The sequence below is a fragment of the Bactrocera dorsalis genome, chromosome 1 (assembly GCF_023373825.1).
Source record: "Bactrocera dorsalis isolate Fly_Bdor chromosome 1, ASM2337382v1, whole genome shotgun sequence".
Classification (NCBI taxonomy): domain Eukaryota; kingdom Metazoa; phylum Arthropoda; class Insecta; order Diptera; family Tephritidae; genus Bactrocera; species Bactrocera dorsalis.
In genome coordinates this window covers 45126105-45140829 of record NC_064303.1, presented here as the reverse complement: position 1 = coordinate 45140829, position 14725 = coordinate 45126105, and the positions used below count along the sequence as shown (strand labels likewise).

At 36.6% G+C, this 14725-nt stretch overlaps 1 protein-coding gene across 3 annotated transcripts; it reads left to right on the top strand.

Annotated features, from left to right (window-relative positions):
• Window positions 1-809: 809 nt before the first annotated feature.
• LOC105226657 (DNA excision repair protein ERCC-5 homolog) lies at window positions 810-14599 on the top strand. Of its 3 annotated transcripts, none has more exons than XM_029551332.2 (9): window positions 810-932; window positions 1146-1268; window positions 1322-1497; window positions 1561-2197; window positions 2256-2769; window positions 12025-12943; window positions 12998-13436; window positions 13495-13745; window positions 13816-14599. In XM_029551332.2, the coding sequence occupies exons 2-9, from the start codon at window positions 1181-1183 to the stop codon at window positions 14425-14427; spliced, it is 3636 nt and encodes a 1211-aa protein (XP_029407192.2). In that variant the 5' UTR covers window positions 810-932; window positions 1146-1180; the 3' UTR covers window positions 14428-14599. The 3 variants fall into 3 exon arrangements, with proteins under 3 accessions (XP_029407192.2, XP_019846200.2, XP_049318345.1); XM_019990641.3 differs by having other exon boundaries at window positions 847-932; window positions 987-1268; XM_049462388.1 differs by having other exon boundaries at window positions 916-1268.
• The last annotated feature ends 126 nt before the right edge of the window (window positions 14600-14725 follow it).

Here is a 14725-nt window from a genome sequence, read left to right as displayed (position 1 = left end):
CTGTACATTATTGGGCATCCACAAGACACGGACAACAGCGTTACACCCACAATCAGATGGGATGGTAGAGAGATTCAATCGAACGCTCGAAGAACATCTGCGGAAAATCGTCGATAAAGATCAACGGAATTGGGACAAGTGCATCCAGATGTTCCTGCTGGCGTATCGTTCAGCGAAGCACGAGACAACTGGTTACACGCCAGCAAAGATTATTTTTGGATCTGATCTGCGACTCCCTGCTGATCTTAAGTTTGGAACGAATCCTACAGCTGTAAGAAATGATGGAGATTATTGTTCTGCCTTAAAGGAAGAAATGAATGAATTGCATCTAATGGTAAGACAGCATACGCATCTGATGAGCAATAAGATGAAGGACCGGTTCGATCAAGCGGCAAATTCAAAAGGTTTTGAAGAAGGTGATCTCCTGGGAAGGACCCTATATGGTGATGAAACGACTTAATGACGTGGTATACCGCATACAAAGAAATGGGAAAGCACGATGTAAAATGAAAGTAGTACATTTGGAGAGGCTCGCCCCATTTGGTTCAAGAGGATTTGTGCCTAATCGGGATCGCCGTGGCAGCGCCAACGTAATCAACCAGTGCTAAGAGTAAACTGCTATAGTGTAGACGAGTTGTGAAATAAAGAGTTGTTGAATTAAATTAAACAGTGTTGATTTTATTTGTCAATCCAGAGATACGAACCTAACAAAGTAAACTAGCAAGAGTAAATTCGTAACAGTATATAAAATTTATGCCCCTCGCTAATAAACCATGAATTGCGTCAACAAAAATTGCCGTGTGTAATAACACACTTAAACGCAGGGTTGCTAGTCTCGGCATTTTGTGGTAATTAAAAAATGAACATGAATATAAATGAAATATTCTTAAACTTACTCATTATTGCAGTCGAATACCATTATTTGTAATTAGGTAGACAATTTTTTATAATTAGATTTTTATGCTTTACATTATGAGAAATTATAGGTGAAAAGCCAGATGTGTGCAGAGCCATAAATACAAATTGAGCAATGTGGTCTACTGTGAATATACCCCATCTTAAAATAAAGAAATACCATTTCACAATAATTAATAGATTACAAGCTTTTCTTAAGTTCTGCTTAATTTTTTTTTTTACAAATTTAGACGTTAGTTAATTTAAATAAAAGAAATTGTCCGTTATGGGGGTAACAGGTCTTTGGAAGTTGGTTGAACCTTGTGGTAGTCCTGTTCCTATTGAAACTCTGGATGGAAAAATACTTGCTATTGGTACATGTATTCATATTTATCAAAAATAATATTAACAGTTAATATTCTTTTAGACATATCCATCTGGCTTCATCAGGTTGTTAAAGGATTTCAAGACAATAAAGGTTCCTTGTTACCACATGCCCATTTATTGGGTCTTTTCCATCGTTTGTGTAAACTATTGTACTATCGTATACGTCCGGTGTTTGTATTTGATGGATTGGTGCCACAATTGAAACGTGATACAATTGTGAGTGCATATGCGCATAGGTACAAATAAAAATATTAAAACATATCCATACATTAATTGTAGGCTCGAAGGCACCATCAACGTAGTAAGATAAACAATGAAGCGAATAGAATACAATCTCTATTGCTTGAATCACTTGCTAAAGAAAAATTAGTGCAACAAGCATTGGGTGTTAATGCTCAATTCTTAATAAAATCGCCTAACAAAAAAAAAAATAGTCATAATAATAAGAATGAAAATGAAAAAGATGATATATTCATATTACCTGATCTTCCCGCCGAAAAAGAATCTAAGAAGGATCAGGAATACATGGATTCTTGCATTAGTTCTTTTTTAGAAGTATCAGAAGCTGACAGTTTCTTTGAAGATTCTAATCCTTGGCGGGAATATAATGCAAACATTCAAGCAATAGATGTGCGCAGTGAACCATTTAAAAGCCTGCCACCTGAAGTTCGGCATGAAATATTGGTAGATATAAAGGATACGCGCAAGCAGTCTTCATGGGGTCGTCTACATGAATTACCTTCGAGCAGTAACGAATTCAGTTCTTTTCAAATGAAGAGGCTTCTTAAGCGACGCGCTGTTCAAGAAAGTATTGAAGAAACTGAGAAAGAAATGGGTGAACGAGCATTAACATTTACAGATTTACAAAACTTCTTTACTGAAGAGGGGATTCTAGATCCCGAAAATATACATGAAAGTATATATTGAAGATGTGGGTAGTATTTAATACAATTTTTAAAATGTAATAATTTCAGAGGCAAAACCAGTATGCTCGGATGAAACCGTCCGCTTTATGTTAGTGCGTGATTTACGCAAAACACTATTGAAAGATAATAAAAATAATATATCAACTTCGGTAAAAAATGATAACGCTGTGAAAATAAGTGTCCCTGAGGATAAGGTTGCACTCAATTTGGAAGAACCTAAAAAAAGCAATGAAAGCTTTGGAAGTCAATTAGATGAAATAAATAAAGAACACAATGATGATTTAGCATTGGCTATTGCTCTTTCAGTGGAAGATGAAGCGGAACCAGTGTACAGTAATGACGACTATAAGTACAACACTAATGTCGACATAAAATTGAACCGGCAACAACGTAATCAATTAAAAAATGCCGCGATTGGCCCGGCTCGTGCTTATATGATTGAATATGGTGGATTGAATGACGAAGAAGTTGGAGAAATAATGGAGAAGACGCAAGTAGATTATGATACTAAGAATGAAGATTTTAATGTTGCCAAGGGAATCGTCGCCCCTGTAAGTTATATGTAAGTAAAGTTTCGCAAATATCATCTAACTAATTTTTGCTATATTAATATTAGTAGCAATATTTTAATTATAATTATTTACAATAATTTTTTGATGAAATATCCGTCGATTAAATATTTATACCCTAAACAGGGTATATTAAGCCACGCAAATTATAACATCACGAAGGAAACGACGAAGACCCTATAGTAATGTATACGTATGTATATAAATGATTCAGAGTGCCTATTTGAGTCGATTTAGCTATAGCTGTCTGGTCTATGGAAAATTTTTTTATTTGATTTTATATTTTTTCAAAATTACATGTATGTATGTATATGGTACAATTATAGAACGTTGGGTCAATAGCCCAAAAACAATTTGTCAAAAGTAACTAAAGCAAAAGAAAAAAAAATAAATTTCTCAAAATTTTCAATCATGATTAAATTATTAATGTTTTGTCGCCCAAAACAACAATTTGTCAAAACTAATTAGTTCCATAATATCGAAATCAGCTGTAGTGAATATTAAATAAAAAATAGAAATTTAATAAAATGTTTAAAGATTTCAATCAATTAAAATGCGATTTTTGAGTAATATTAGGGCACCAGAGATTGTAAATAACACAAAGCCATCAAAATGCAAACAAAAAAATGAGAAAAAACAACTAATTTTGACATTATAGAGACAAACACTTTTTTTCTTAAGAGGAAGAACGCTTCGTATTGACACAACCTTCTATAATTGAATCATGGGCATAAAGCTGTCATACAAACTGAATGATCCAAATCAAGTTCTTGTATTGAACAAAGTGTATTCATCAAAGTGAAATAAGTATTTGACTTACGCTTATTTGACAATAAAATAGCTTCTCCTATTTTCTTCACTTTAAAATGTAGCCCACATCACATACTTTTCCCAAGTTGCAAGTTAGTAAGTTGCTTCCGTTAGTTATTTGAGCAAATAATCGACATTTTCTTTTATTTATTAAAAAAATAATGTTCTTCGTTTAAAATTTGTTTACTTTTTTCAAAAATTGAATTTTTCGATAAACGGAAGGGTTAAATCTATGATAATCATTACAGTGTTCAAGGTGTACGGACATGTTTTTAATTCGCTCCGTGAATTCTGTGATTAAAACGCAAACAAACAAAAAATTAAAAAAAAAATTATTTTATTATTTATAAAAAATAAACAAATAGCAAACAGTGCACACAATAACAGTTATAATTAAACATAAACAAATTGTGCACGAAACAAAAAGTAAAAACAAAAAAAGAAAAACAATCAAAAACTCAAAAATTAGTGTTACTCAGCCTCACCAACAAGGCATTCTTTATATGCCTACTTTAGCTTTGTCGAGTAAACAACAGCTACTCCTGGCAAAAACAAAATTAATTAATTAAGCGATCAGCTGAAAGAGCAAGTAAGCAAGCGCAGTCAGCAGAAGCAGCAGAGAACAGCAAATGGGCAACAACAAATGCGCTGACAGCAATCAGTATGCAGGTACCAGCAAGCACCCGGACAGCGAAGGAGAATAAAATGCAAGGTGAGCCTGTACCAAGCAAAAAAGGGCCGTCCTTCAGACTGGTATTGATCGTTATATTAACGTAAAAAGGAAACTAAGTCCAATTAAATCAGCGGTCAATACCAAAAAATTTCAACCAGGCACGCCAAACGGTAAAAAGCCTTACTCGTACTAAGCAATGGTTCAGACGACGATGCGAAGGGTACCACCACAGTCGTTAATGCCAAACCACCCCCAATATATTGCGCGAGCGGAGCAGTAATGCTCTCGTTGCTGAATTATGCAAAATTATAGGTACTAACAACTTTTATATAGTGCCTTTGAAAAGAGGCAATATAGATGAAACAAAAATTCAGGGCTACACTGAAAAAAGTTTTATGGATATAGTAAAATTTTTGTCAAATAAAAACAAGAATTATTATTCGTATCAACTGAAGAGCTCTAAGGGCCTAGTTGTTGTAATCAAGGGTATAGAGTTCGCCGTAGACTCTAGTGGAGTCAAAGAAGCATTGGAAGAATGCGGTTTTGGAATTAAAAAAGTTTAAAATTGAATTGTTGCTGAACTCAAATCAACTTAAAAAAAATGAAACACATCCAATATATAACTTGAAATATTTGCTGCATCGTAGAGTAACTTTTGAAGAACCACATAAAAGAAACGGTCCGGTGCAATGTACTAACTGCCAAGAATATGGGCATACCAAATCATATTGCACTCTACGCAGTGTTTGTGTGGTACGTGGTGATTTACATCCCACTTCTAAATGCACCCTTAAGAAAGAATTAAATAAAAAATGCAGCAATTGTGGAGGAAATCACACTGCTAACTACAGTGGTTGCCCTGTATATAAAGATTTGAAATCGAAGTTGTACAGGGCATTCAAGCACGTCGTAACCAAATGTTACAAACACCCCGTAATGAAATTATAGCAACCTCAGAAAAAAGATCAAATCCTATTACTTCTAACAATAATAATATGCAAAGAAGCTGTGCAAATGTGGTGAAAGGCAACACTGTGCAAATGCAACTGCCGCAAAATCCTCCAAATGGAGGTATTGAAACAATGATTATAAATCTTACACAGTGTATGACACAATTTATGTCTACCATGCAAAACATGATCCAAGATTTAATAAAATCACAAAATCAAATGCTGCAAAATTTATTAAGTAAAAAATGAGCTTACTAAATATCTGTATATGGAATGCTAACGGTGTTAACCAACATAAATTAGAGATTATCAGATTTCTGTCTGAAAAGAATATAAATGTAATGCTTATTTCAGAGACTCATGTAACGAATAAAAATAATTTCAATATACCGGGATTTAGACTATATGTTACAAATCATCCTGATGGAAAAGCGCATGGTGGCACGGCAGTGTTGATTAGAAATCGTTTATACCACTATGCTCTAAAATCTCATGCTACACCACAGTTACAAGCTAAAACAATATCACTAAAAAATCGGGGTCGTGACTTAAATCTTACGGTTATATACTGTTCACCTCGTTTTAAAATTACAGAAATCGAATTTAAAGACTTTTTTGGAACACTAGGTCAAAGATGTCTAATAGGTGGAGAATACAACGCAAAACACACGTACTGGGGCTCACGTCTTATTAATCCGAAAGGACGACAGCTGTACCAAACTGTTATAAATAGGCACAATAACCTTGAAATAATATCTCCTGGTAAGCCGACATATTGGCTGGTGTACCCCAGTGCAGTGTTTTAGGCCCAACACTATACATCATATATACAGCAGATCTTCCAACAGTTAATAATGTATTAACTTCAACTTTTGCGGACGATACAGCTATAGTGAGCCGTAACAAATGCCAAATTTTAGCATCAAGAATATTAGCGGAGCATTTAAGTTCTGTCGAAGAATGGCTAGCGAACTGCCGTATAAATGTGAATGAACAGAAATGTAAGCATGTTACATTTTCGCTTAGACCAAAAATGTGCCTTGCAGTAAAAATAAACAATATTTTAGTACCCCAAGCGAGCGAAGTAACATATCTTGGTATTGACCTAGATAGAAGGCGCACGTAGAGAAAACATATCTCTAGTAAAATAACATGTATGAAGATTAGAGTTGCAAATTTAATTTGGCTTTTAAATAAAAACTCCAAACTTAGCCTAGCCAACAAAGTGCTCTTATATAATGCGGTCATAAAGCCGATTTGTATGTATGGCATTCAACTGTGGGGTACGACCTTTGCACTCATGTAGGAAAAAACAACAGATTGTTTTTTTTTTTTAGCGGAGTTAGCCTTGATTTATTGTTTTTGTTTATTTTTAGTGATTATGTTCAATGTTCTTTGGTTAGGTTAGGTTACATGGCTGATCAAAGATCGAACGTGGACTACATACATATTCATATGTAGTCCTTTATGAGGCCATAGAAAAGAAGAACTCCTTTGTTCGAACTTATAAATTAGCAAAACGCTTATAGCGCAAACAGCCAAAAACGTAGACCCGTGGTCCGTGTCAGCTGATACGACCTATCTTATGGGCGCGCAATGTAAGTGAACAGCGAAAAACGCTACTCCCTTCTCTCTTTGCCGTAGGATGCCGTGGATTCCTCTGCGAAGATTGCTCAAGAAGATTAGATGGAAACAACTTTCTTCTTGGCCAATGGTAGCCCAGCGCTGACAAAGCTTCCGCGAGGCCCAGCTATTGAGTAATAAAAGAGGATACGGGACCACAGATCCGCTCCTACCGATAGCGGCTCTAGTGTGCATTTTCTTACTAGCTCATCAGCTTTACAGTTTGCTGCGATTCCGCTGTGGTCTGGCACCCATTTCAGTCTTATCACAAAGACACTCGATGCTATAGATAGCGAGGTTAGGCCTTCGACCAGCTGTGAACGCATTGTTAATGAGTTCAAGGCTAGAATCGCCGCTCTGCTTTCTGAGTGGATGATTACTTCTCCAAAGGAGGCTGCACTACCTTAATGGCTCCAATCCCAGCCTGGAAGACCAATCCCACAAGCTTTGACCCATCCGCGAAGAAACTCACTGTCCCTCATCTCCACTGTCCCACCACTCCCTCGCAGGTATATGGGTAGAAAAGGAGCGGCAAAAGTTCGGTTTAGCGACTCCACGATCCAAGTGATCCGGTATGAAGTCAAAGTGAGTGAGGATTTCCAAGTGTTCAGACCCCTGCTCTTTTAAGAATTCAGCAGCCTAATCTTTTGCGCACGCAAAGTTTAACAATTACTAAGAAGAAATGGCAACATCTGGCATTACTTTTGTGATAATATGCCTTTTGAATAATTAATTGTGTTTGATTTGTAAGATCAAACGAACTCAAATAAGAATCTTTAAATTCTTACCTCTGATGGGGGAAAAATAAAGACCTTATTTGAGTGAGAATATATTCATTCTGATTATATTTTTAAATTTGTAAACCTTATATACTATTTTAGAAGTCTAACTTATCTAATTAAATATATATATATTTACAGCACACCACATGGGGTTGTTGTCAACTACAGTTCAAGCTGACCTAACCCCAGCTTTGGTCATGCGTAGGCCGGATCGCTCAGACTGGCTGACTGCAAGGAACCTGTTCACTGCAGACTCAGTCAGGTGGGCACTGGCCTCTTTTTCGAGCCACAAGTCACAGGGAGTGGATGGCGTCTTCCCAGCCCTCTTGCAGCAAGGTATGGACATTCTCCTACCACACCTGCTGGGGCTGATGAGAGACAGCCTGGCGATGTCGTATATTCCCGAGCCCTGGAGAATTGCCAAAGTAATTTTCATCCCCAAGATAGGAAGAAGAGACTATTCGTTAGCCAAGTCATTTCGGCCCATAAGTCTAACGTCCTTCTTTCTAAAGGGGATGGAAAAAGTAATAAACAACCACATAAGATCGGAAGCGCTAAAGGTCGCACCCCTGCATGCTAGACAACATGCGTACAGAGCGGGAAGATCAACGAATACTGCTCTGTACCAACTAACGTCTGACCTGCAGGATTCGCTGGTCAATGGCGAGGTAGCGATCTGCGCCTTCCTTGACATTGAGGGTGCCTTTGGCAATGCGTCTCACACAAGCGTGATCAAGGCACTCGAGAGAAGAAGTGTACCCCTCCCGAAACGCAGATGGATTGAAACCCTTCTGCGCACTAGGGTAGCAGAAACAACAGTGGGAGAAAGTAAGATTCGTCTTGGCACCACGAGGGGCTGCCCTCAGGGCGGAGTACTATCCCCTCTGCTATGGAGCCTGATTGTAGACGAATTACTCGAGCTACTCACAAGCAATGGAATCCGCTGCCTAGGGTACACGGACGACATCGTCATAATGGCGAGAGGCAGATTTGAGAACACTCTCTGTGACATTGTTCAAAGGGGCCTAAACTTGGCAAAGGGATGGTGCAACACGGTAGGGCTTAACATCAACCCAGCGAAGACCACCATGATCCCATTCACTAAGCGGAGATCTCTTCCGGGCCTGAGAGCCCTTACAATCGGAGGCACAGAGGTGGAAATGTCTAAGGAGGTCAAATTTCTTGGCCTCACCTTAGACTCACAGTTAAAATGGAGTAGGCATTTGGACTTAACTTTATCCAAGGCAACTAGAGCGCTTATGATTTGTAGACGCCTGGCCGGCAGATCATGGGGATGCAAGCCAAGCATCATCAGATGGCTGTATACCATGATAGTAAGGTCTATCGTCACCTATGGAGCGGTTGCCTGGGCCACCAAAGCTGCGCAGTCTTCGGTGATAGGAAGACTGTCAAAGCTTCAAAGACTTGCATGTGTCTGTGCTTCGGGGGCAATGCGCACATGTCCCACCGCGGCACTAGAAGTCTTGCTAGAGCTAACACCGCTTCATCAGGTGATCAAGATGGCAGCAAAGCACACCATGCTGCTAATGTCAGCAGAAGGCTGTGGAAAAGGGAAGATCATATCCTCTAAACAGATGGACGCCCTAGCGAAGAGCACACCGCTAGCCCTCCTCCCGCGAGATGGCACAACTAAGAAAATAAATCTCAAAAAAAATTTCACAGTAACTCTAGGCAGCAAGATGGAGTGGAATGATTCCACTCTGGAAAAGCTGCTGGAAGACAGTACCATTCAGTGGTACACTGATGGCTCAAAAACACCGGAAGGTATTGGGGCAGGTATTGCGGGACCGCGTACTAAGCTGTCCATACCTATGGGCAGCTTCCCAAGTATCTTCCAGGCTGAAGTTTTTGCCATCAGTCAGTGCGCGGAAGTCAACCTCAGCCGCAACTATCGCAACCAGCGCATAGCTATTGTCAGTGATAGTCAAGCGGCACTAAAAGCGATCCTATCATACGAGACCAAATCGCTTTTAGTCGAGGAATGTATAGAAAGGCTAAACCGCCTGTCCCTGTGCAATCGAATACATCTAATCTGGGTACCAGGGCACAAGGGAGTAGAAGGTAATGAGAAGGCCGACGAGCTGGCCCGCACGGCAGCAGCATCCAAGATGTTGGGATCAGAGCCATATATAGCGGTAGGACCCCACACTCTTAAGGAGCTGCTCCGCGCGGAGGAAAGAGAGGATAGAGAGCAGCACTGGCGGCAGGCAGCAGGTATGCGCCACGCTAAGCTGCTCCTGGGAGGGTATAATCTCTCCAGGTTTAAAGAATTAATTAACCTACCTCGTGAGAAATTCCGTCTCCTCGTCGCAATATACACAGGGCACTGTAAGCTCAGGAAGCACCTGTCCAACATGGGCATGGTCTCCTGTGCCAACTGCCGGTTCTGCGACCTGGAACAGGAGACACCAGCACACCTTATCCAGGATTGCACAGCAATCTGTGGGAAAAGGCTTAAGGCTCTGGATTCATTGTATATAAGCAGGGATCACATCACCTCGCTTGAGCCCGGCAAACTGCTGGAACTGTTCAGGCTGCTGGAGCTCTGTGAGGTCATGTGATATAGGAGAGGGCACAATAGACCCTAGGTCGCGGTGCATTACCTCAATTAATAATTCTAGTTCTAACTATACAATACAATACATGTGTGTGTGTGTGTGCTGTCATACAAGTATAATTTATCTGGCTTGGTTTGGGTTTTCAAGTGCACATGTGCATTTGTAATCAATTGCCCAAACCTAAGTAAATATGTTTATTATGTATTTCTTGAGTGCATGCGTATCACGTATTAATGCATACGTGCCTCATATATGTTTGTATGCTGCATATCAATGCATATATTTTTATGTGTTTATTTATGTATTTTTTTGTACGTATGTTCAATATATTTGAACATAGATATCTAATAGTAGTGGACTGTATGATTTTACAATAGTTAGAATATTTCTTATCTTATTTAACATTGTGAAATATATAAAAGATTTAAATATAATGTTGTTGTCCGTGCTTTGGCAGCAACGAAATGTTCAATTTTGAACAAATTGTTAATAAATATTATTAATATTATTATTATAAATTGAAAAGGTAATTAAATACAATTACAATTAATATATATATATAGCACTAGCGGTTAAGCCATCAGCTTGTCGGTAGAGCATGAGACTCTTGTTAATAAATAATAATTAAATATTATTCTAATTTGGCTTGAAATAATTTAACTTTTTCTCGTACTTATGTACATAGTAATAATAAAAATAACATGATGTGTTTGTTGTTTTTTTTTTTCTTTTTTTTTTTTGCTATTTTCTGTCATCTATGTATATAAAAGAAAGTCGTATTAGTTATAACATTTATAACTCAAGAACGGTTAAACCGATTTAGCTGAAAATTGGTGGGGAGGTAGATTAGAAGCAGGGCAAAGACATAAGATACTTTTTATCTCTTTATGTTAAAATTCAATACAATTCATACAAATTATATTTCAAATCATAATCAATGGTTCAAAATTCATGTAAAATTTAAAAATTTTATTAATTAAAACATAGAAGGAAATAAGTAAAAAATTTCAAATCCATACATGCTTATACTGATTTTGCTTCTGAACCAGGCAGTTTTTTTTAGGACGAACAAATTAATTGGGTTGCACGAATTGCTGAGAACGTGCCTGTGCCTAAGCGAATTTAAAAGATGCCGGTTAAGAAAACTTCCGTCCGCGATAATAGTTTTTGTACAATAGAATTCTTTATTACCAGAATTTCATGGTTTAGTCTAAAACTTAGCCTAACATCAGTGGTTAGTGGTATGTGTGTATATAAAAAAGGGAAAAATTCATAGTAATTGAGTATTGTAATACATTTAAAATAGATGATGTTTTGGTAATATAAAAATGGTAAATATTTTACATAATATAAAAAAACATTTTATAATTTATTCAGTTATTATCTAATTCATTTTATTAATTTATTTCTTAAAATATTTGATTTTAGATTTATAAAGGCACTTGACGCAACAAGTGCCAAAATGATTTCCATAACATTTTTTGGTTGAATTATTCAATTAATTCAAATATTATGACAGAAAATAGCAAAAAAAAAAAAAGGAAAAAACAACAAACAACAAACACATGCGGAGCAGTAGCAAATGAAAATTTTCATTAGCTCTGCTCTACTACCGCTCCCAATTTTTTGATACCGCTACACAGCACTTCATTTTTTGCTCTCGCTTGAGCTATAGTTTTTTTACCTAACCGGATGCTACGTTATTTTGCATTTTAGGTAACTATTTGTATATATATGTATATTTAAAATGTTTATGTCACATATCGATTGAAATAATCCAATATTTGTAAAAAAATATACATAAAATAATTATATTTGTTGTATTTTGAAGTTCTACCCCATGTACAGACAAACAGTCAAACGAGGTAAATCCTTGCGATGCGGAAATTTCTAAACAATCATTCGAAGTATCCAGTCAAGAGATGTATCTACGAATAAGTGATAGCTCAGAAACTGATTCGGATTTAGAAGAAGTTGTCGATAATGTACCAATGACTTGTAAAAACGTGTCTAATTTGGAAGTGGTTATAGATACTCAAGACAGAATATTTCCTGAAGACGATTTATTTACAGATATTTTTCGATCAAAAGAGGAAAATTCATCTGAAATTGTTGCAGAAACATCTGTCACTAAATGTTCCATTTCTAATGAAAGTTCTGAAATTATAATAGTGGACAGTAACCAATATATTGATAGATGTAGTAATGTGAATTGGGGATCAAAAGGCAAGAAATTTGTCCAAACTAATGAGCCAAAAGAACCGATAACAGTGGAAAATGTAGCTACAACTACTCAAATGTCTTCTATATTCAATGATCTCAAAAAACAAGCAAATGAGGTCAAAAACATAAATTTAGATGACGTTAATATTAATGAAATTATAGAAATATATGACAGTGATGACCAAAGGTTGGAACATGTAACGCCGAGTAAATCACCTAAATTTAGAACGCCTACAAAAAACAAAAGTATTAACGAGTATTTTGAAACAAAGTATATAGTAAAACGAACTCCAGAAAGTAATAAAAAGAAGGACGATAAACGAGAAAGATCTAATGTAAAGTCCCCTTTTTATGTGAAGAAATCAAACTCATCCCACCGAAAAGAGTGCATTATGAAATTGAATGAGTCTTCACTTCATGGGCGAAAGCTCTCGAAAGCATCCAAAACACTATTTGGGAATACGAGTAAATCACCTGAAAAAAAAGAGGAGTTAAAGAAGGAAGTGAATGCCAATTTATGTAGTGAGGTTTGTATGCAGAAAAATATTGATAGGCAATACTTTTAAATGTGTAATATTTAGGATTTACTAAAAACTGCAACCAGTATTCTCAATGAACAAAATTCCGAGCAACTAGAAGTACTAGCTTCAGAATTAGCCAAAGAACGACGAGATTTAGAAATTGAACGTAACCGACAAGATCGCATGGGCACAGCAATAAGTCAAACTATGCATTCTGAATGTCAGGAGTTATTGAGATTATTTGGCATTCCTTATGTTATTGCACCTATGGAGGCAGAAGCACAATGCGCTTTTCTTGATTCAGCAAATTTAACTCAAGGTACTATTACAGATGATAGTGACATTTGGTTATTTGGCGGCAGAACCGTATATAAGAATTTTTTTGAACAAAATAAACACGTTTTAAAATTCGAAGCCGATAAAATTAGCCATGCTTTTAACTGTGACCGTGCAAAGTTAATACAGTTAGCTTGCTTGGTAGGTAGTGATTACACAACAGGTAATAATATACTTAAGTAATTTACATATTCAATTCAATATAGTTTCTATTCTAACAGGTATACATGGCATTGGTACTGTTACAGCTTTGGAAATCTTGGCAACGTTTTCGTTGGCAACAAAGCCTACCAAAGAAGATTGTAGCGAACAAAGTATAACAACTGGCTCCGTACTGTCAACATTATACCGTTTTCGAGACTGGTTCAAAATACACAAAGATTTAGCACAGCCTACTGGTAGTTCTACACGTCTTAACTTGCGAAAAAAATTAAAAAACATTGAATTAAATGACGGATTTCCCAATCCAGCAGTAAGAAAAATATTGATTGTGTAGATATTGAAAATTAATTAATTATATTGAGTATATATGTTAACAATAGGTTATTGAAGAATATTTGTTCCCAACAATTGATGATAGTAAGGCAACATTTAGCTGGGGATATCCCGATGTTGAATCTATACATGCTTTCACGAAAAAAGTATTCGGTTGGACAACAATAAAAACAGATGAAGTGCTTAAGCCTGTGCTGAAACGAATCAACGATAAACAAACTCAATCCAGTATACGCAACTATTTTACTATAAAAAGTGCTTTAAAGCCACGAGATTTAAAAGTAAGCAAGAGAGTACAGAAAGCGATCGATACAATGGCTGGAAAATTTAATGATAGCGAAGCAGAAGAGCCTGTTATAAAAAAAAGAGGCAATAACAGATGTAGTAAAATTCAAAATGAAACCACCAAAACCCAGATTGAGATGAATAATTCTGTTCAGAGTAATTCTGTATCAGATGTCGCAAGCACAAGTTCAGTATTGACGAAAGAAATATGTAGACGTTCATCTTTCCTACCGGAGAGCAAACCAGTGGTCCGACAACGAGAAAATCATAAGGATATAATGCGCCGGTATAGAGAAAACGCAGCTGCATTGTTGAATAAGTCTACCTCTGTAATGTCAGCTAGAAAATATGTCAAAAAGAGACGAACAGAATGAAAACGAAGTTTATATACATATTTACTGCTTGCCTGAAACTTTAAAATAACTTGTAAATAAAATAATTAAATTAGTTGAATTTAGCTTCTTGTTGTTTAAAATTCAAAAGCCCACGATCACTAATTTTCGCTTTTTTTAGTGTTGAAATTATCTATTCGGCCCGGTTTTTTTTATAAATAAATACATTCATGACGAATATAAATTTTAGTTATGTTTATTTAATGAGTGTATAATAGGTAAATAAATTGTTGAAATGACATGTAAAAAACGATGTCCACGCTTGCGGCCGCGATTTCGA